This window comes from Coturnix japonica, chromosome 13, assembly GCF_001577835.2.
Source record: "Coturnix japonica isolate 7356 chromosome 13, Coturnix japonica 2.1, whole genome shotgun sequence".
Taxonomy (NCBI): domain Eukaryota; kingdom Metazoa; phylum Chordata; class Aves; order Galliformes; family Phasianidae; genus Coturnix; species Coturnix japonica.
Window position 1 is genome coordinate 6,532,027 of NC_029528.1, and position 20,388 is coordinate 6,552,414.

General features: G+C 42.5%; 1 protein-coding gene across 5 annotated transcripts; it reads right to left on the reverse strand.

Annotated features, from left to right (window-relative positions):
- Positions 1 to 881: 881 nt before the first annotated feature.
- LOC107320213 (T-cell immunoglobulin and mucin domain-containing protein 4-like) lies at positions 882 to 19,987 on the reverse strand. Of its 5 annotated transcripts, XM_032447407.1 has the most exons (13): positions 15,702 to 15,930; positions 14,253 to 14,348; positions 13,444 to 13,722; positions 12,801 to 13,148; positions 12,126 to 12,185; positions 9,853 to 10,200; positions 8,468 to 8,767; positions 7,837 to 7,911; positions 6,362 to 6,421; positions 4,896 to 4,948; positions 4,205 to 4,289; positions 3,720 to 3,750; positions 882 to 2,633 (listed from the first exon to the last, which is right to left on the reverse strand). In XM_032447407.1, the coding sequence occupies exons 3-13, from the start codon at positions 13,712 to 13,714 to the stop codon at positions 2,561 to 2,563; spliced, it is 1,704 nt and encodes a 567-aa protein (XP_032303298.1). In that variant the 5' UTR covers positions 13,715 to 13,722; positions 14,253 to 14,348; positions 15,702 to 15,930; the 3' UTR covers positions 882 to 2,560. The 5 variants fall into 5 exon arrangements, with proteins under 5 accessions (XP_032303298.1, XP_032303295.1, XP_032303297.1 ...); XM_032447404.1 differs by lacking the exons at positions 14,253 to 14,348; positions 15,702 to 15,930 and adding an exon at positions 17,445 to 19,984; XM_032447406.1 differs by having other exon boundaries at positions 14,253 to 16,581.
- Positions 19,988 to 20,388: the final 401 nt, after the last annotated feature.

Sequence of the window (20,388 nt, forward strand, 5' to 3'; positions counted from 1 at the left end):
TGGTTTCAATGATTTGAAACCATTTCCCTTTGTCCTATCCCAACAGACTGTGCTAAAGAGTCTTTCCAATGCTTATTGCCCACTGCAGGTTACACCTCTCTTGCACCCTCAGCTTCAAACCAGTGAGAAGTCTTAAGCTGACGTTGCCAAAGGGCAGGAGATTATTCTTCCCACCAAAGTATTCTCTGCAGGAGCTCCCCCTTAATTTCAGTGCATCACCTCCACAGCCCTTTTGCTTCACTTCAGCTGTTGCTCTGCAGCTCAACTTTGCCATCTGCTGTCACGTCAGCAGCAGCACGTCCCAAATCCTCTTTCTATCAGACTAAAATTTTCTGCTTTTTCATGCATTCATCTCACATGGCACAGTTATCTCTGTTCTTTCCCCAAATCCCACGATGCTATTTATTCTTATTTCTAATTTCCTATGTACTCAGCTGCATTCTTCTCTTCTGCTTGCTCCTTCTTAAGCTCCAATTAGATTCCACCTTTGGAACCCAGAGATTTATTTATATTAACCTTAAAAAATGCCTAGAAAAGCACATTAAGGCTGAGAAACAAACCCTGAGACGTAATGGAATGTTCTGCTGAGATAGAGAGGGACCATCAGAGCAGTCAGCTCCAGTGAAGTCTATTAAGAGAGGTCTCATTAATCTCAGAATGATACTTAATTATTTCCTCGGGATTCTCTTTAGAGGATTTGTACTTGTAACTCAGTGTCTGCCTCTGTTTCTCAGTATTTCTTCTTGTTGTTTGTTGGTTGTTGTGGTTTTTTTTTTCCACTAGCCAATCCCATGTCCCAAAATATTCAGATCACTCCTTTTTAACTGCTTTTCTGTACCTGCTCTGTGCTAATTGAGTAATTTAGTCACAGTCTATTCACATCAGATCCACTTCACCCAATTTAATTTGGCATTTTGATGAAGGAGTGAAGCTGGCATTGGCAAGCACAGCAAGCAACACAACGAGCACAACACAACAGCACAAGCCCTGCAGCAGCTTCAAGGCTGCTTTTCTCCAAGTTTTCCCAGCCCCAAGCACCAGCCATTGAAGGGTCTTGCAGCTTATACTCCAGATATTGTTTCAGGATGCTCACAAGAGGGTTTTCTTGGCTTCAGTGTTTGGAGGATCAAACTCACTTTGTTAGCTTCTATTTCTTCTGCATATCCCCAAACCAGGACCTTCCAGCCCATCAACCAACATGCTGGAGCCATCCCCAGCAAGAGCCAGTCCTGCTCTGTAGAAGTCATTAGGGCAGAGCACATGAATACCTGCAAATGGATTGGCTCAGTCCTGCTAATTGAAGAAAAAAAATAAAGTCATTTTGGTTGTGTTCTTAAACAAGAGTATCAAAACTGTGTGGTCCAGGAACACATGACCAGCATGATCAGCAGGGTCCTGAACCCAGGCAAGACTGAGCAGGAGCCCACAGAGGAACCTCCTCTGCCTCCACAGGCAGCCACATGTGGGCTGGGGAAATCTGCTGTGCAGATAAAATTCTCACCGCAGCCCCAAGCATGACTGGAGGGGAAGTCCAGACCTGCCACATTTTGCTCAAGTGATGCTTCCATCATGTGCTCTCAGCTCAAGGGGTCCTTTCCTGGAGTTGCTTTAGCAGGGATTGAGAACTGCAGGCAATGGAGGTAATGGGTTTGAACTGTTTCCCATGCTGATCCCACAAAGCTGCGGAGGACTCCAATGACACAGATGAACAATGTATCCCACAGCTGACCTGTCCTCCAAGCAAGCTCCCACAGCCAGTCCCACAGCACTGACCCTGCCAGGCAGACCATCAACACAAGCTGTATTTTAGAGCCCAGCTGAAACACCATTTTGCAGCTTGTCATGATGAGGAGTTCCGGCTCTTTCTCCATCTCTGGAAATGCTACAGCACTTCCTTGCAGAGCTGAGATAGCACACCAGCCGTTTCAGCACCTGGGGAATAACTAACTCCTGCTTAAATGCTCTAGGATGTGGCATAAAAAATGCAATTCCTAGTGGTAAATTACAGAGTTTATTAGCGTAGTCTCCAAGGGTCACTTGAACATGCTGAATCAAGGGCAGCATTGGAACCCTTGAAGTGATCTACATCTTTATTTATTCTTACAGCATTCTCATGGCTTATTTTTTCTTTTGATTGTATAAAAGCAATAAGAAACTTTGTATTTGCTGATTTGTATATTTCTTTGCACTTCAAAGTTAAGCAGCACTCACTGCTATTTCTTCTGTTCCTCGCAGTCTGAGTTGTATTCAAGGAAAAGCATTAGTAAAACTGCGAGAAAAACATTTAATTTGGTATTAATAAGAACGCAGATCCCAGAAATACTACTGAATAATGCATACTCTAAAAGAAGCTTCTTTATACACTGAGCTTTAAAGGTGAGATGGCAAAATTTGCACAAAGATTTTAAATTTTCGTAGTTGAAGCTTTGGCCTTTGGTTTACACCCACTGATATTTTAAGGGCTCACAAATGTCTCTTGATGCAGCTTGAAACAGGTCCTTTCTATTTGCAGTGCAGCTGTGCTTTATTCCAGGCCATCCACTGACGATGCGGGAGCTCTTCAGAGCACAAAAAGGTTGTTTTCTCCTTCAGAGCCACTGAAAACTTTTTCAAGGTCTTCAGATGGTCTAAGGCTGTAGTGATAAGCACAGATCAGTATGGATGGGGTAAAAGCTCTTGAATGCTTTAGAGCACCCTTTCTTATTTGCAATGTTGGCACATCCCCCTTGAAACGGAGACCAGAAGCTACTGAGTCCATTGATTTCAATTGTAAATGTCTACTTATTTACACTGTGAAGTATTTACCTTGCATACGTCATCTTAACAATTAGGAAAGGCCTGCTTACAGTGACAGCTGACAGATCAACACTATGGGGTTCAGTAAGGAGCCCTTCCTTGGCCCCCAGTCCTCACCTCTTAGGTGTAGTATGCAGAGGGTGACCATCTACTATTTAAAAAATATTTGTACTGGCAAAGAATGATACTCCAATGGACAACCCTGTGTTTGGTTAGAGAAAATCCTGTGTTCACCATAAGCCAGAAAACATGCGCTCATTAGGAACACCTGCACTGGGTGATTCATCATACTTAAATATTCCACATCTGTTTCAAAATGGTCGCCTGGTATACTTCTGTGTGACTCAAGGAGGATGTGATGGGGTGTAGTGATCTCAGAAGTGCTGCAAGATTTACCCACTGGCAGAAGGTTTGGTTTGGGAGGGGTCTATTGCAATGGACTGCTAATTCATTGAGGACTCTTTGTAAATGTCTGATCACTCTCTGAGCCAAGATGAGCAGATGAGAAAAAAAAAAATTGTCTATTTTTTTCCTCTGTTTACATCTTCCTTGCTTTAAACCAGGCTCATGTGCTAGGATTTACCCTGTCTGTGGCAGGTATGATCATTAAGGCCCCTCCCTATGCCATTCTATGATTCCATTTGGTGAAAGAATAATGCAGATGAGGAATTTTCTTAAGGTGAGGTCAGTCTGTCCCAGTGTCACCTGCTGACCTTCCCCAGTGCTCCAGGTGTCTGTTCAACACTAGAAATGAGAGGTTTCCAGGAAGCACTGTTTGATTTTTCTGGGGTGAAGTTGTCTGATAACTTACATTATCAGCCTCATAAACCAGTACTGCACCCATTAAAATTAGTGGCAAATAACTTCTGTTTCTAAGAAAAACTACGCTGGAACTTTTAATAGAAAATGATAAAATGGATTACCTTTTCATAATGAATTTCCTTGTGTGCCTTCCTAGAAGCAAAATAACGTTGTCACAATGACAGAAAAGAAATCCACAATTCTATCAAATCAGTCAAATGAGTTCAGAAGGAAAGACAGCAATCTGCTACATTTCTGTGAGCTAAGAAGGAAGGAAAGGATCTCATTCTAAGCGACATCAGTGTTCACCAGAAGCAATTCCAAGCAACTATAGGACTACATTACTAAGAACAAGAGCCCTCAGTGAGAATCAGAACTTGACAAGTGGATGGGTTCTTTGCACGGGTTTCCTTCTGCTGCATCCCTACCTCATCCCCATGGTGACACAGTCCTGGCCTATGGAAAACAGCTCCATAAATGAACTACGTGCTGTTACATTGTCCATGGCAGATCTACCAGAGGATTTATCAGAGATACAGAAGGATATTTGCATTAAGCCACCACTGGAAACATTAAAAAAAAAGATGAGTGCTTAAGTGTTACTTACGTTTCCAAAGCAATGATAAGAGTATCAACATTAAAATAATGGATATCCCTATGAGAGATACGGTGAGAATGGTGGAGATGGGAAACTGGAAAAGAGAAGAGAAAAACTGAGAAGTCTTTGAAAGCATTTCTGCGTCAGAGCTATCCATGCAGAAGTGAGCTCTGGGCTAAGAGCTCTGAAATATCTGCATGAGGCTGAGTTTGAAACACTCTGCTCAGCCTGCCAGAAGAAGACATGTCAGGATGATCATGATAAACAGCATGAATTGCCTGCTAAATATTTAACAAATCTGCCTTAGAAGCATTTGAGCCTAAATCCATCCCACTAAAAATGAACTCTTCAATAAGTCTATAGGAGCTCAGTCACCCTCATCGTTCTCTTAACTAGAGATAGGGATATGTAACAACCTCCTGAAGGGCCTCCTGCCTGCTCACACCCAGAGGACAGTACCTCATGCAAATGTGTTGGAGGGATGAGGAATTTTTGGAAGAGCCCAAACTAGATGGGACTGCAGCAGGTTTTAACATAACCCACAGGATCAGCAGAAGGTGAATACTTGATCCTGAGCTTCTGCACAAAAGTCCAGGCTACTGTTTTGCAAAGATTGTCCATTTGGCATCAATGCATTGAAAAATCACCAGCCCATCCTGCTGGCCTGGCTTCTTATTAGTCAAACACTCGTGAAACTTACAGAAAGTTTTATCCCAGCTTTCTCTGTATTGCTGGCTGAATTCAGTGAAGTCTCTGAAAACAGAAGAGAAGTAAATTATTACTGTCATAGTCATCTGAGGCAGGGAGGGCCACTGTGCAAAGTCTGGCCCAAGTAGGAGAAATGTAGCACCTCACAACCAGCAGTTTACAGTCTCATTCAGCCACAAACTGCATACAGGCAACCATCAGGAAGTGTCAGCCTTCATCATGGAAATAACAGTCCAAGAGACAACCCATGAAGCAAGACAGAAGAAACTGGTCTCTCGCAAGAGAGTTTTAACTTCCATAAGCAACACAAGATGTAGCAGAGGGCATGGGTAGTCAGCAAGGCACAGGTTTAACAGGAGGAGCTGCCTCTGTTTATCTGTGGTCAGAACTACGTGTGGTTGCTTTAGCTGGAAACCACAGGAAATACCTTTACGTTAAGATAACTTACCACAGGTCTAAGGTAGCTCTATCAAGATGGTGCTTTGGTGTATTTCCTTTCTTTCACTTTTTACTTAATCTTGGGTTATTAAAAATAACTCAGTTGTTCTGGTTTTCTAAGCTTTGGGCCTAGGAATGAAATAAACGAATGCTCAAGAAATCTTGCACCAAACTTATAGGCTGCTGTCCTCTGATCCTACTATCTTGATTTTGGTTAGTGAATTTAAAGCCACAGAAAAATTAACCTGGACATGGCCTGTGCTCATCAAGATCTCATGCTATGAAACACTGAATTATTTCAGTATTTGAAACTCTTGATCCCTCACAGGAGGCACCAATGCTGAGCAGCATCCCAAAGACAGAAGAGTGGCTCAGCTAAGCAAATTGAAGAAGCACCTCCCTTCACGACAGGAGAGGTTCTGTGCATTGGGTCATACCCTAATATATACAAAGACTCTAATGATAAGTGCTTCCAAATGTCTGACAAGGGAACAAGTACAGAGCCTCCGTATTAGCGAAATACATTGGAGACCAGATGAGTCACTTGACAGCACACATACATATAACACGCTTATGCTGTCCCAAACCACAGCTGACGGAAACACTGCATGCATGAGGCTCACAGAATGTCACCTGGCAGCAGGACTGATCAGGCAGTCACGAGTAATCCCACCAGAGCAAATTTGCATGTTTTTATTTCTTTTCCTCCAGTAGACAAGTCTTTCGGTGAATCCCCCCTGAATATCTCAGTTCACATCAGCTTCCCTATGACAGCTGAGCTGCTTTGTTTCCATCTACCAAAGCATGTGTCCAAAGACATGGACAGGGCACAGGTAGCTCACACGCATGCAATTTTAGCAACAGAAATTTCCATTGGAGTAGAAAATAGATTCTGGTGAGTAACAAATAAAGCAATTCTCACTCTGGCACACACATCCCATAGACCAAAGTTAGGCTTTGTGGCAGTGAACCACAGCCTGGTTCACTGGTGGAGAAAATATTGGTGCCTCCTCTCCATACCTGAGAGACCAAGGGTTAACTTCGGTGTGTGAAGTGTGGTTGGCTCTGGCAGGGCTGTTGCTGGGGAAATCAGGCAAAGAAAGAAGAGAAACTAAATGAGAGTCTGCTCAGCAGGAACCAAACACCCAGCTAACCCAGTCTGGCAAATGCTTGTGAGAAATTAACTAACAAAAACAGACGAGGTTCTGCCTGGCCTTGGCTTATAACACAGATCCACCAAATACGAACTGGGCACCATCCACCTTGTTTTCTAAGTCTCAAGTAGAATCTCAGTACCTCTGAAACATTACAGTAAGATGATGCACAGGCAGGAGCATGTTTTTTGTTTTTTTTGGATTAAGATCCGGTGCTTAACCATGCTGCAGCATTTTCAGACACATGGCAGTTTGGCTGTTGGAAATGGCATGACAAGCTTTTGCAGGGGTGGGAGCATGCACGATTCACATTGCATGGTACATTGCCTGCTGTTACTCATTTAGTGATGGCTCTTTCTAGCCCACAGTTTCCTCCTGAATCCCAGAGGTAAGCCTCTTTCCAAGACTCCCTATTTACAACAACTGAACATGGGCATTATCCAGAATTATATCAAAAAGATGAGAAGCAGAATAATGCTGAGAAATGCTCGAGAGATCAGTTAAGCCTCTTTCATGAGCCTCCACGGGCATCACGGGCATTCAGGAATGGTTTCCTAAACTGTTTCTACTGCAAGTCTCTTGACCTATCAAAAGGAGATCTTCAAAAACCTAAATACTCTGTTCCCAAGTGTGCAGGGACAGCCAGATATGACACAGCCAGATATGACACCATCCTTGAATTTTAGTTTTCCATTTTTAAAGTCATCATTTCCAGATGGACAGGCTCTGACACCTGAACAACATGGTCTGGTCTTTTGTACTTGACTGGGAGCCATGAAATGCAAACTTTGTGAGAGTTTGTTCATTTCTCAGGTCTGTCGTGACTTTGTACCACAGTTCCTTTTCTCTTGAAGGACAGACTGATGGCTGTGATAATTCCCTGCTGCATTCCATCATCTCCAGGAGCACACACTAGTCACTGGAGAGCTGAGCCTGCAGCCACATCTGGCCAAATCTTTTCAATAATGACATTCAGGGAGTGTATGAAACAGAAAGCTCAGTGGATTCACAATGATGACACATCAGCAGATATCTGACAATTCAGCTTGCATGGTGGCAAAGAGTGGTTTTTACTTCAGACCCAAGATAACCAACAGCAGCAAGTGACTCAAAACCTGCTTCCTTTGGAGGCCTTGAAAACATGCTATTTCTGTCTCTTGTTTCATCCTGATTTCAGACATCTACTCTACAGACCCCAAACCCTTCTCACTGTCATATACAACAAATAGCTATCAGTAAATGCTTGGTACACTCTTAAGAACAGTCAATACTTCTGTTTATGACAACTTCATTATTTCTCTGAATATGCAACATCTGACCTTTCAGCATTACTGATCTCACCATCTATCAAGAGAGAAGTGTTGGCCTCTTCAGTTCTGTCTGCAGTCAAAAGTGTACTTGGGAATTCAGTAGTCACTGAAACAAAAAAAAAGCCACTGCTCATAACGATCACTGCTTAGGGGGTTCTTCATAAGGTGTTTAGAATTACTCATGCAATTCTGTGTCTGCAACTCAGAGGCGACACTGAACCACCATTCTCATGTCTATGACTACTCAGAGCAAAAGAACTCTTCAATGGAGCATTTCAACTATCTTTCCCAAATCAAGAAATACAATAGTGCAGGCATGAGTGAGTCTCCCAACCCAGGTATAAATTTTGCATTTATTTCTATTGCACTTGGTGAGGTTTCTGTCACCTAATTTCTTCAGCCTGCTAAAACTGCTCTGAAGGAAAAAACAATCCCGTGTTCTCTTGACCATTCTCCACAGTTTAGCATCAGTCACAACATTTGACCTCCATTTCCTTGAATGTAATATCTACAGACATTTCCATAAATGTCTCGGAGAAACCTTCCAAGCTACAATTAATCATCTGTCCTTGTAAAGTTGCTATGATGCCTAAATCAGCTTAACATGAAAAAATCTCTGTTACACAGACAAAAGAAAGCATTGATACTGGTTATTTTTGTACCTTCGGGAGGAGAGATGGGCAGTGTTGAACAGAACACACCTTCACCCTCAGCCCACACATCAGTTGTTTGGAAATTGGTTGAAAAATCTGGGAGAGCTCCGGTAGTCACCACTTCTTCCATGAAGTTACCGCTTGTCTCATTGAATGTCTGGGGAGAGTCGGTGGTTGTAGGTGCTGCTGAAGGGACAGCAGCCCATGTGGTTGCTTGAAGATCAGGAGTTTCCTGGAGAGCAAAAGTTGTTCCAAAATGGTTGGGGGAAGTGGGAGCTTTTCCTGTGGTTGCTGTCATCACTGGAGGTGCTGTGTGTAAAAATTAGCCAGAAGAAAAGGCAGATCTCAGCATTCACAACTCATCAATTAACCAAATAGATAAAAATGACCAATTTACTAAAACACTGTGATTGAAGTTCATATATATTTTTTTAAATAGTTGTGTAATCAGCACCAAACAAGGCTCAGGTGAGCAATGTGCAGCCTTCTGGGTTTGATTTCTTTCTTTTTTTTGTGCAGGTTTCAAACACTCCCTCCCTGACCCTCTCACAGAATTGAAGGACTGGAACCTTGCGTAGCAAATCTACATGTGCAGAATATTATTGCTCTCCAATGTCCTCCTAAAAGTAAAGACACTGAGTCCCTCAGTCATTCTTGATTTAAAAAAAAAAACATCGTATTCAGCCACAAGTTTCTCACTAATTATTTCAACTGATCCTTTTTTTTAGGAACTCTTTCTTTCAGACTAGGAGATAGCAATGGGATTGCAGCATTTTTGCCCCACTCTCCTGATACATTGCTTACAACAGGCATATCTAGAGCTCTGTGTACATCAGCATCAATTGCACACAAACTCCTGTAAAGACAGTAAAATAACTGTTCTTTCTGCACGAGGGCTAGTGACTACCATCTTTTCCCTGTGCTTTGCAATGATTTTCAGCCTCTTCTTGGCTTTGCAGTATCCCTACTTTAACATGCAGCTTGGCCAAATAAGGGAAAAGACATTTGAAAACCTAAGACAAAATTTCTGCACACGGGTTTCCTTGTAAAATTAGTAAAATCAAACCAATCTTTAGCTTTAGATGAATACCAAATGAAAAACAGGATTGAATTCCAAGGGTTATTCTGATGATTTAAATCCACAAATATAGTTGTGAAATGAAAAAGTAAATATTTCATTTGAAAGGAAAGGTGATTCAAGTAATTATTTTCTCATCAGAGGTGCTCACTGACTTTGATTCAAAAAGGAAACTGGTATCAGCCCTCCACTGGAAACTACTTACATCGATAAAATCACCTTCTATCAAAACCAGACAGCCAAACAGACACAATTGGGTTTTCACCTCTCCTGCAGTGTTGTGTTTCTCACAGGTTTATAAAACCCCAAAACTCACCTCTGAGCACCACCAGCTGAATACTCCTCTTGATGTCATTGAACCAGCCTGGGATCTCCACGCGGCAGCAGTATATGCCCGCATCTTCTGCCGTCACCTCCTGAATTGTCAGAGACACATCTCCATAGGAAACGTAGCCCTGCAGGTTGTACCGCTGTGATGTTCTGAACGTCACCCTGCTCCCAGTGGTGTGCAAAAGTTTGTTATTGCACTTGGAGTTTGGGCATGGGCCTCTGCCCCAACAAATATCGGAGATGTCCTTCTGTCTTGCCACCCGGTAGGAGCAAGGCAATGTGACAGGTTGTCCTATCAGTGCTCGAACAACTGTTTCTGATGCAGTGTTCATTGCTGAGGAAGAAGAAAGAAAGAGGAGTAAGGAATTTTGGCAGCCTCAGGTTCAGGTCTCTGCCTGTGCAACACAGCGTGGCAGGAAAAGAAGCAGCACAGCCTGCAGAGCTCACTGCTGTGACCCAAGGGCTTTCTTTGTTTCCTATGGCAGCTGATGGCCCAAGGCAGGGCGGGCACAGCCAGGAGCTCATGGGTTTCAGCACCTTGCTGCTGCTGGAGGTTTCTGTGCTGGAGCCCCGTCCAGCTGCTGAGGGCTGCTCACAAGACACATCAACCATAAAGCTGTTTTAATTCTGCATTGACTTTTAGGAGCCACACTCTTGGGTTACGTGACTAAGTGTGCCCAAATAGGCGGTGACAGAAGCTGAGGTCTGTTGCTGATGGCATAAGCACAGATAAAAACTGCACAAATGGAATTTGGGAATTCAGCTCCCATCCCATGTCCTCTCTCAAGAGACATATTTTCATTTTGCCTCATCCTTCATTCCTAACACCCATTCCTCCCGATGTTTAAGAAAGGAAGAGCAGTTTAGCAGGAATACCCCCAAATACACAAGTACACAAAGTGCTTATCTCACTCCAACACACGTCCCATAGATCAAAGTTAGACTTTGTGGCAGTGAACCACAGCCTGGTTGGTAGAGCAGATATTGGTGCTTCCTTTCCATACCTGAGGGACCAAGAGTTAACTTTGGTGTGAGAAGTGTGGTTGGCTCTGGGAGGGCTGTTGCTGGGGAAATCAGGCAAAGAAAGAAGAGAAACTAAATGAGAGTCTGCTCAGCAGGAACCAAACACCCAGCTAACCCAGTCTGGCAAATGCTTGTGAGAAATTAACTAACAAAAACAGACGAGGTTCTGCCTGGCCTTGGCTTATAACACAGAACAACCAAATACGAACTGGGCACCATCCACCTTGTTTTCTAAGTCTCAAGTAGAATCTCAGTACCTCTGAAACATTACAGTAAGATGATGCACAGGCAGGAGCATGTTTTTTGTTTTTTTTGGATTAAGATCCGGTGCTTAACCATGCTGCAGCATTTTCAGACACATGGCAGTTTGGCTGTTGGAAATGGCATGACAAGTTTTTGCAGGGGTGGGAGCATGCATGATTCACATTGCATGGTACATTGCCTGCTGTTACTCATTTAGTGATGGCTCTTTCTAGCCCACAGTTTCCTCCTGAATCCCAGAGGTAAGCCTCTTTCCAAGACTCCCTACTTACAACAACTGAACATGGGCATTATCCAGAATTATATCAAAAAGATGAGAAGCAGAATAATGCTGAGAAATGCTCGAGAGATCAGTTAAGCCTCTTTCATGAGCCTCCACGGGCATTCAGGAATGGTTTCCTAAACTGTTTCTGCTGCAAGTCTCTTGACCTATCAAAAGGATCATTCAAAAACCTAAATACTCTGTTCCCAAGTGTGCAGGGGCCTCTCCTAACAGCCAGATATGACACCATTCTTGAATTTTAGTTTTCCATTTTTAAAGTCATCATTTCCAGATGGACAGGCTCTGACACCTGAACAACATGGTCTGGTCTTTTGTACTTGACTGGGAACCATGAAATGCAAACTCTGTGAGAGTTTGTTCATTTCTCAGGTCTGTCGTGACTTTGTACCCCAGTTCCTTTTCTCATGAAGGACAGACTGATGGCTGTGATAATTCCCTGCTGCTTTCCATCATCTCCAGGAGCACACACTAGTCACTGGAGAGCTGAGCCTGCAGCCACATCTGGCCAAATCTGCTCAATGATGACATTCAGGGAGCGTCTGAAACAGAAAGCTCAGTGGATTCACAATGAAGACACATCAGATATCTGACAATTCAGCTTGCATGGTGACAAAGAGCGGTTTTTACTTCAGACCGTGGCAGTGAACCACAGCCTGGTTGGTAGAGCAGATATTGGTGCTTCCTTTCCATACCTGAGGGACCAAGAGTTAACTTTGGTGTGAGAAGTGTGGTTGGCTCTGGGAGGGCTGTTGCTGGGGAAATCAGGCAAAGAAAGAAGAGAAACTAAATGAGAGCCTGCTCAGCAGGAACCAAACACCCAGCTAACCCAGTCTGTCTGGCAAATGCTTGTGAGAAATTAACTAACAAAAACAGACGAGGTTCTGTCTGGTCTTGGCTAACAATGCACCTGCACCAAACGAAAATAGGGAACCATCCACCCTTTCTGTCACCTTATTTCTTTGGCCTGTTAACAATCCTCTGAAGGCAGGCTCAGTTGCCTGTTCTCCTTGCCATTCTCTCTGCTTTTGCACCATCCACAACATCTGATTTGCGGGTCCATTTTGATAACGGTGGTGAGGCAGTGGCACAAGTTGCCCAGAGGGGTGGTGGTGCTCCATCCCTGCAGACAGCCAAGGTCAGGCTGGAGAGGCTGAGCACCTGATGGAGCTGTGGGTGTTCCTGTTCAGTGCAGGGGAGACGGACCAGATGGTCCTTAAGGATCCCTTTCAACTCTAACGATTCTATGATTCTAAAACATACTACCTATATGCATATCCAAATATTTCAGATAAACCTTTCAAGCTACAGTTAATTATCTGTCCCTGAGAATCAGACAAATAAATCACTGGTGATGATTATTTTTGTACCTTCAGGAAAAACTATTGACTCTGTCGAGTGGAAGATGCCATCGACTTCAGTCCTCACATCAGCTGCTTGGAAACTGGCTGAAAAATCTGGGAGAGCACTGGTTGACACCATTTTTTCCAGAGAAGTGCCACTCGCTGTCTCATCAAACATTGGGGAAATAAAAGCAGTTGTTGCTCTTGGAGACTCCGTGGTTGGAGAAGCTGCTGGGTGGACAGTTGTTGTCAGGAAGACAGCAGTCTGCACTGTTCCTTGAAGGTCAGAGGTTGTTTGGGGTGCAAAAGTTGTTTTTCTGGTATGTTTTGTGGATTTGGTACCATTTTTCTTTGGCTTTTTCTTCACAGATGTTACTGTATAGGAAGATTGTAACCAAGAGATAAGGTGAATCACAGCATTCCTTGAGGAAAGCCAAATAATTTACCAAAAATTATCTACCTACTTAGATGTTGTGACTTAATTAAGGAGATTTACTGTTTAAATTTACTGCCTAATTAGCAGAAACCAAGCCTCAGAAAGAACAAAGCCCATATCTGTGGGTTTGATTTGTTTCTAGGCTGCAAGCAGTTACTCCTTGACACACTCACAGAAACAGAGAAACCAGAATCTTATATGGCTCAAAAGTCCAGAAAAGACTCCAAAACTCACCTCTGAACACCGCCAGCCGAATGTTCTGCTTGATGTCATTGAACCAGCCTGGAATCTCCACGCGGCAGCAGTATATGCCTGCATCTTCTGCCTTCACCTCCTGAATTGTCAGAGACACATCTCCGTAGGAAATGTAGCCCTGCCACTTGGAGTTTGGGCATGGGCCTCTGCCCCAACAAATATCGGAGATGTCCTTCTGTCTTGCCACCCGGTAGGAGCAAGGCAATGTGACAGGTTGTCCTATCATTGCTCGAACAACTGTTTCTGACATGGTGTGCACTGTTAAGGAAGAAAAATCTGAGAATAAACATGTGCATGTGCACAGTGACAAAAGCTCAAGTCTGTTGCTGATGACCCAAACACAAACCAGATGCGTGCAAACAGAATTTGGATATTAGGCTCCCATCCCCCTGCCTGTTCTAAGAGATTATTTGAACGTTGTTCAGAAATCTGGTTTGAAACTCATCTGGTGTTCTCAGTCCTCCATCACCTCCTCTGAACAAAAAAATTCTGTCATGGTTGCCTTTCCACGACTGGCTCAATAGTAGGGGCCAAATTACCTACTCTTGCATGAAATTAAGTCCTAATTAAGTTGGCAGAGCAGTGGGATTTGCCTATGGGAATCTATTCTTATTAAGCTCCCTCAGTCCCTGAGCAAGCCCTTCCAACTCTCAGTTACCTGCAGACCTGTGTTCACAGGAGATTTAACAGCTATTGTTAAACCAATGTTAAAAACAACAGATGCAGATTTGAATTGTGTTTTTACTCCTGATGACCAGCTCTTCTTTGGGTTTACAGCCAATACCCACCTTAGCATATGGCTTGAATCTTTGTTACTATTCCCTCTTAACTTTCCATGCAATTCCCAGATTGCCCTGAAAGGGATTTCTTCCTCATGAGAGACACTACAGAGAAATAAAAGTTTACGTATGGTGATAAATCTCCTCTGGTTTATGCTCATTCTGCCTTTGTTGGTCCTCCTGCCTTGCTGACTTTTCCCCATGTTATCATTTAAATACAGTAGAGAAGGAACTGAGGAACGTGGGGAGCATTCAGTTCTGGTCTTCTGCTACAGCAAGAGGATCACCCCATAGATCTGAGATCTTATGGTCTGTTTCCTTTCCCCAAAGAGGACTTACAGCAGTTGCTGCTGTTATAACCAGCTCTGGCAGTGGTTTGCCCAACATTTCTATTTTGCCAGCTGTTTAAATGTCTTTTCTTTTTGGCATGACTCCCAGATAGCAAACAGAGATGTGGCCAATTGTGCCCACGTCTCTCTTGTTTTTTCTTTAATGGACTATTCCCCAGGTGAGGCTTGAGTCTGTGGCAGGCTGCCTCATGACTTGTTACTGGGATGACATTTCAGCTTCATTATCACTTATCCCATTGGCAAGATAAGTTGAATGGTTCAGGTTTCCACTGCTCCAAATGCTAAAAGAGTAGGAGCAGGAAAAACAACACGCAATATGGCATGAAGGGCAGAAGTTTTAGCAGTGAAACAAATGACAAATTTGCAAGGAAAAAAGAGAGAGAGAGAGAGAGAATTTCTGACTACAGCATAACGTTTTGCAAAATGGCTGCTTGTTTTACTACTTGGAAGAAGAAGGTTCATTTGTCTTATTACAGCTAAACAGAGAAAACAGACTCTTGGTGACTGGAGAACAAAATAGTTCATCTGTTTGGCATGGAGTTATTCACTGGAGCAGGTTAACATATATTTTCAAGTCACTCCAACAAAGATGTATGTAAACCAAAACCAGCTTGAACTACTCCTGGAGGTGACATCACTGCAGTTTGAGGATGAATGGACTTATCTTCTGCTCTTGTTTCATCCCAACATTGCACAATGCAAAAGTAGCTTCATTAAGCAACCCTTTAACAGATGAAATTCTGCCTGCCCCTCTCTTTAAAATAAGCAGAGATTTGAGCTTATTTAAAAAAAAAAAAAAAAAAAAAAAAAAGAAATGAAGAAGAGGGAAGATGAGGCACCAGAATGTCTCCAGGGCAGTTTCCTGCAAGTACTGGTGCCAGGAAGTTATATCTTTTGCAGTTTCAAGTCCTGTTTTAATTTATGTGAAGCTGATGTTCCTAACATCTGCCTGCACTGCAGGTTAGCAGGGAAAGCTTTGATACCACAACCATCTTGCTTCAACAGTATGAACCTCTTAGCAAAGACCAAGTAATTTTTTTCTCAGCTGCAGAATCTTCCACAGACACATTTCCCAGAAGAAATAGTAAACAGGATTGGATTTAAATACCTTTGAAATTAAGAAAGAAGTTCCTGACACTGTTCTGTCCTGACATCCTAGGCTTGTCCATAGCAATGACCTGCCTAGCCATCCAGTCTTGACTCAAGGTGCTCTGAGCATCAGCTATGCCTGGGCAGTCCCACTGAAGTCAGTGAGGTCTGTCACTCTGAATCTTTAATCCAAGTGAGAAAGAAATGCATTCCAGATATTTATTATATATTCCAAGACAGGAAGGTATTCATAATTGTTTAAATTGTTTAAATCATATATATACATATATATATATACACACAGATTTATATACAGTTTCCCTTGGAATAACCCTTAATGATAGATAGCATTAAGTAGTGTATTTATACATATATATGGTTTTATCTCATGCAGACTGGTCATTGGATGGTCAAAAACATGCAAGACAGCTGGCTTAAAAAATAAGTTTTTTCCTTGATCAGGGATAGCTTCTCCCATTTTATTGCAGAAGACAACTGATATCTTTTCCCTATCAACCTTATTTTCTATTTCTCCTTAAGGCATTTGTAGTAATGAGACTTCAAAGAAAATATCCTATAAACCAAAACAAAATATTTTACTGTCTATCTCGAGCCTGAATGTACCCTTTCTCAGTGCAGAGCTGAGTTGAAGAGAAGACAATAACAAAAATCCTCATCCTTCAGAAGTTCTGCATAAAAAAAAAGTTTTTGAAAACATGAGCAAATGGAGACCAGTCCCTCCAGTTTATGTTAAGGATGAACATATGGGAAGGAAAGAGACCTCCTATTTCTTCTGCTGAGTCTGGCAGAAGACCAAAAATATTACGGAATTCCCAGGCTTCATGACAGTGCCACCTGCACTGCAGACACCTCAGAGTATTCTGCCACCTACCAAAGTCTTTCCACTACTTTTCAAAGTGAATTAAGAGTAGCACAATTGCTCTCATTATTATACTGGATATTTCATCCTGGAAGAGGTTGGTCAATTAATATTTTAGTCACCTAAGGCAGCATTTCCTGAGATGCTGGAGTGATTTACAAACACAACTCTCACTAGGAGCTCATGCCTCACTGGAAGTGGGTAAAGACACGTTTCATGAGCCAATTCATTCAGTTCATTCAGCAATTTGGAAACTGCATCACTGATGCCTAAATTTGCATGCAGAAATTACTACTATTTCTTGAGGGTCCAGATTTCAGATGAGCAAACACTCAACATTTGCTTTTAGAAGGAAAGTAATCTCCATGCTTTCCTTCATGGTTGAACTAGATGATCTTAGTGGTGTCCAACCTTAATGATTCTTTGATTCCTGACGGTACATAGTTCAAAGCAGCAGACAGTCCTCAGAGTCTAAGAAAATATTTTCTTTATCATGTATACGTGTTCATTACTCAATCAATATTTCAATTCCCTGGCTTGGGCTGTGTCTGCCTTGGGTCATAGCGGAGACGCAGATAAAGAAGCAAAGCTGGTGAAACATACTTAGCAGCAGTAAATAAATTAGATAATTTGTGGGACAGAGCAAACTAACAAAGCTTAGAGATAGAAGAAATCACACACATTTTTAAAATTAAAATAATATCTTGAGTTGTTAACTCTAACTCTGTAACTTAACTCCAGGAGTTAATTTATTTTTGTTTTAGTTCTGTATACAGTAACACCATTTCTCCCTGCGATGCACACATACATGGGTACAACAAGCGCAGCCATTAAAATCTTTGTTTTCTGAGCAATCCCACAATCAAGCAGGTGAAGACTCACCTATAAAGGCCTGTATCACAATCCAGCGAAACAACACAAAATGGGACATTTTGGCTGATGGCGACCCCAGGGTCAGTGAGAGGAAGGAGAGAAAACCAAGCCTTATAGCTGCCATAAAAGATGCTGAGTGAGCCCAAATGAAGTTTCATTTCCCCATTTCCAGATTTTACATACCGCAATTGCTTCTGTTTTCCGGATAGGTGCCTTCTTCCCCAGTCCCTTTCCAAGGCACTGAGCATCAAAGTTCAAAACTGTCGCATGGGTTTTTTTTCTCCTTACCACAAATGCTTAAGGCTGATTACTGTTACGTGGTACTGAGCAGCAAGAAAAAACTCTTACACTCTTAAACATTTGGCTTAATCTCCACCTGTGTCTTAAGTTTTCCCAATTCCTTCTTTGCCTCTGATTCTGCCTTCTGCTTCAGGACCCCTCTGTTTTCCCCCAGCTTCATATTTTCCTCATCCTTACTCTCTAGGTGATGGTCTGCATCAACTACCAGTCCAGTGTTTTCCTTAGACTTCTTCTTGCCATTGACATACTTTAAAAAGCCTTTCTTATTGACTGACGCCACACTAGTCAGTGTCAACTGAGGCTGAGCTTTGCCTTTTCTTGTTTCCTCACTGCAAATTCGAATTGCAGATAGACAAAGTTCTGTGTAAGTAAATGTAATGTAGTGCAAATAGGGAAAACAATTCTAAGTTCAAATAATAACATGATGGGCTTTGAACAGACTCTGCCCCCTCAGTATGGGATTTAGGCCTTATCAGGCACAGTAACATTAAAAATATCACTTCTATACTTGGTAACACTGGGGAAGGGGGGAAGGAGGGGAAGGCATATTTTAGCAATTATTATTAAATTCCACATTCTCTATTAATAAGCTATCTATTCCTTGAAGAGAACAAACCAGAAGACAGCATTGTACTTCTACAAAAGTCTACTTTGAATCCCATCAGTAGTTCTAGTTCCCTCTACTTAAAAAAGTATATGAAGCATATGTTAGAACCAAAAAGAGTCTGAGGAAGGTCAAAAGGAATGGTGAAAAAAATGAAGAGCTCCCACATCTGGGATAAGTGAATGGTCCACATCAAGTCAGCCTGGAAAAGAAATACAGGTCTAAGAAATCTTGAGTGGCACAAAAAGGTTGGAGAGGGATTAAATTTTCAAAACCACCCCCACTCCCAACATAGCATCAGAGAATGATTCCTATGTTTGCAGACCTGTTAATGTCCTCATCCATCACACCACCATGTTATTCATGGCAAGAAGTAGATCCCCAATAGACTAGATTGCAGCTAAGCCAGAATGCCTTGCTTCTTTCACCAGCAGGTAGCCATCCAATGCTGCCATAGGCAGCTCAGTGGCTGATTCAAGAAACATGAAGCTCAAAGAACTCTTCTGAATTTATTCTGAAGGGATACTTCAGTGTAGCATAACAGCAATCAATAAGAATAGACACAACAATACAGTGTCCTTTTGTCAATATTATAAGGCACCTTAACCAGCAATCAGCAAAATACCTAACTGACAGTATTCTATCAGGTACAATTCATTTAATGCCAAATATGAACAGCTCTAGCTGTTCTGTGAAGAAAAGATCTGATGAAACCTAAGGTGTCCAGTATCCCAGGCACTTTTCCTCTAGTGCAGGTCTTAGTTCCTCCTCCCTCTCCCATTACTTACCATCGCACAGTGATCATGAGTCAGCACTCAGCTGATGCCAGTGCAAGGAGCAGCTGAATCCCACCTGGGACACTAATTTGGGCCTTTATCCAGCTACCAGTTTCACTGAAATTTCTCAAATCAGAATTTGCCAGCCTGTTCTAAGCAAATAGGGAAGGAAGAGAGAAGTATGGCATAGTTCAGCTTTGCTTCTTTACCAATACAGGGCATTGAAAAAGGTCATCCAAAATCCATCAGATTCAAGTATGCTGGGAAGAACTAGAAAAATGTGCCTTGCTTTCTGTACCTATGCTGCTATCTAGTGGCTTCTTGCAGGCACAAAAGGAAAGGCAGAGCACTCTGCAGCTTGTTATCTTTATCAGGCTCAATAGACTGCCAGCTGTGTGCAGCTGGAAAACCTCCTAATGGGTGAACAGGCTCAAGTGCCACATGCACAACTCTGGGGATCGTTTTGAAATACCCATTTTAAGGTGCACTGACATGAGTGGACATTATTTTGCATAAAAACTCTCTGAGACAAAAAATTAGTCTGAATATGTAATACTAAGGAAAAAAAGCCCCAGTGGGACAGCACCTTTCACTATCAGCAGTCCTCAGACTCCTTAAAAGCACAGGTGTTTGGAATTGGATGGTTTTGGAAACCCCTCACTTCTTGTCTGAAACCCTGAAAAGATTATTTATTTGGCTAAAGCTGCAGGAAGCAGCAATTGCTGAAGCTGTTTTCTGAGCTCTGGTTCAGAGATCTGGTCAGACTTCCTCCAGCTCTGGATATGGGCCGTAGCCCACAACAGTGACCTGTCAGCCAACCAGGCAGAAAGCAATGTCTACAGAGGGGCCACTAATTGTAGTCTAGTAGTTAATAGTAATAAATAAAATAAATAAATACAATCCTTTATGCCTCAATGGTTGACGTAGTTTTGTTCTATGCATGACTGCTTTGAAAACGATCTTCATGACGAAGTTAGCTCAAAGTCTTCTGTCCTTTATGGCAGCACCGTGTGTATTGAGCTGCAGGGTGTAATTTGCACCCACTAATACTTGGTGAGAGCTGATCGCTCTCCCACCTGAAAGAGCAGAAAACTACAGAGTAGTTTCGTTTGCCTGGTTGCTTTAGAGACCTGGAAAGGAAATTTTCCACCCTGAGAATATCTTAGAGCTCACAGGGGCCCAAGGAGAAAACCACAGCAAGAAAGTGACGCATTTTGCAGAAGAAATTGCACTTAGTCACACTTCTCTGAAAGCAAGGTGTGAGTATTCTGTA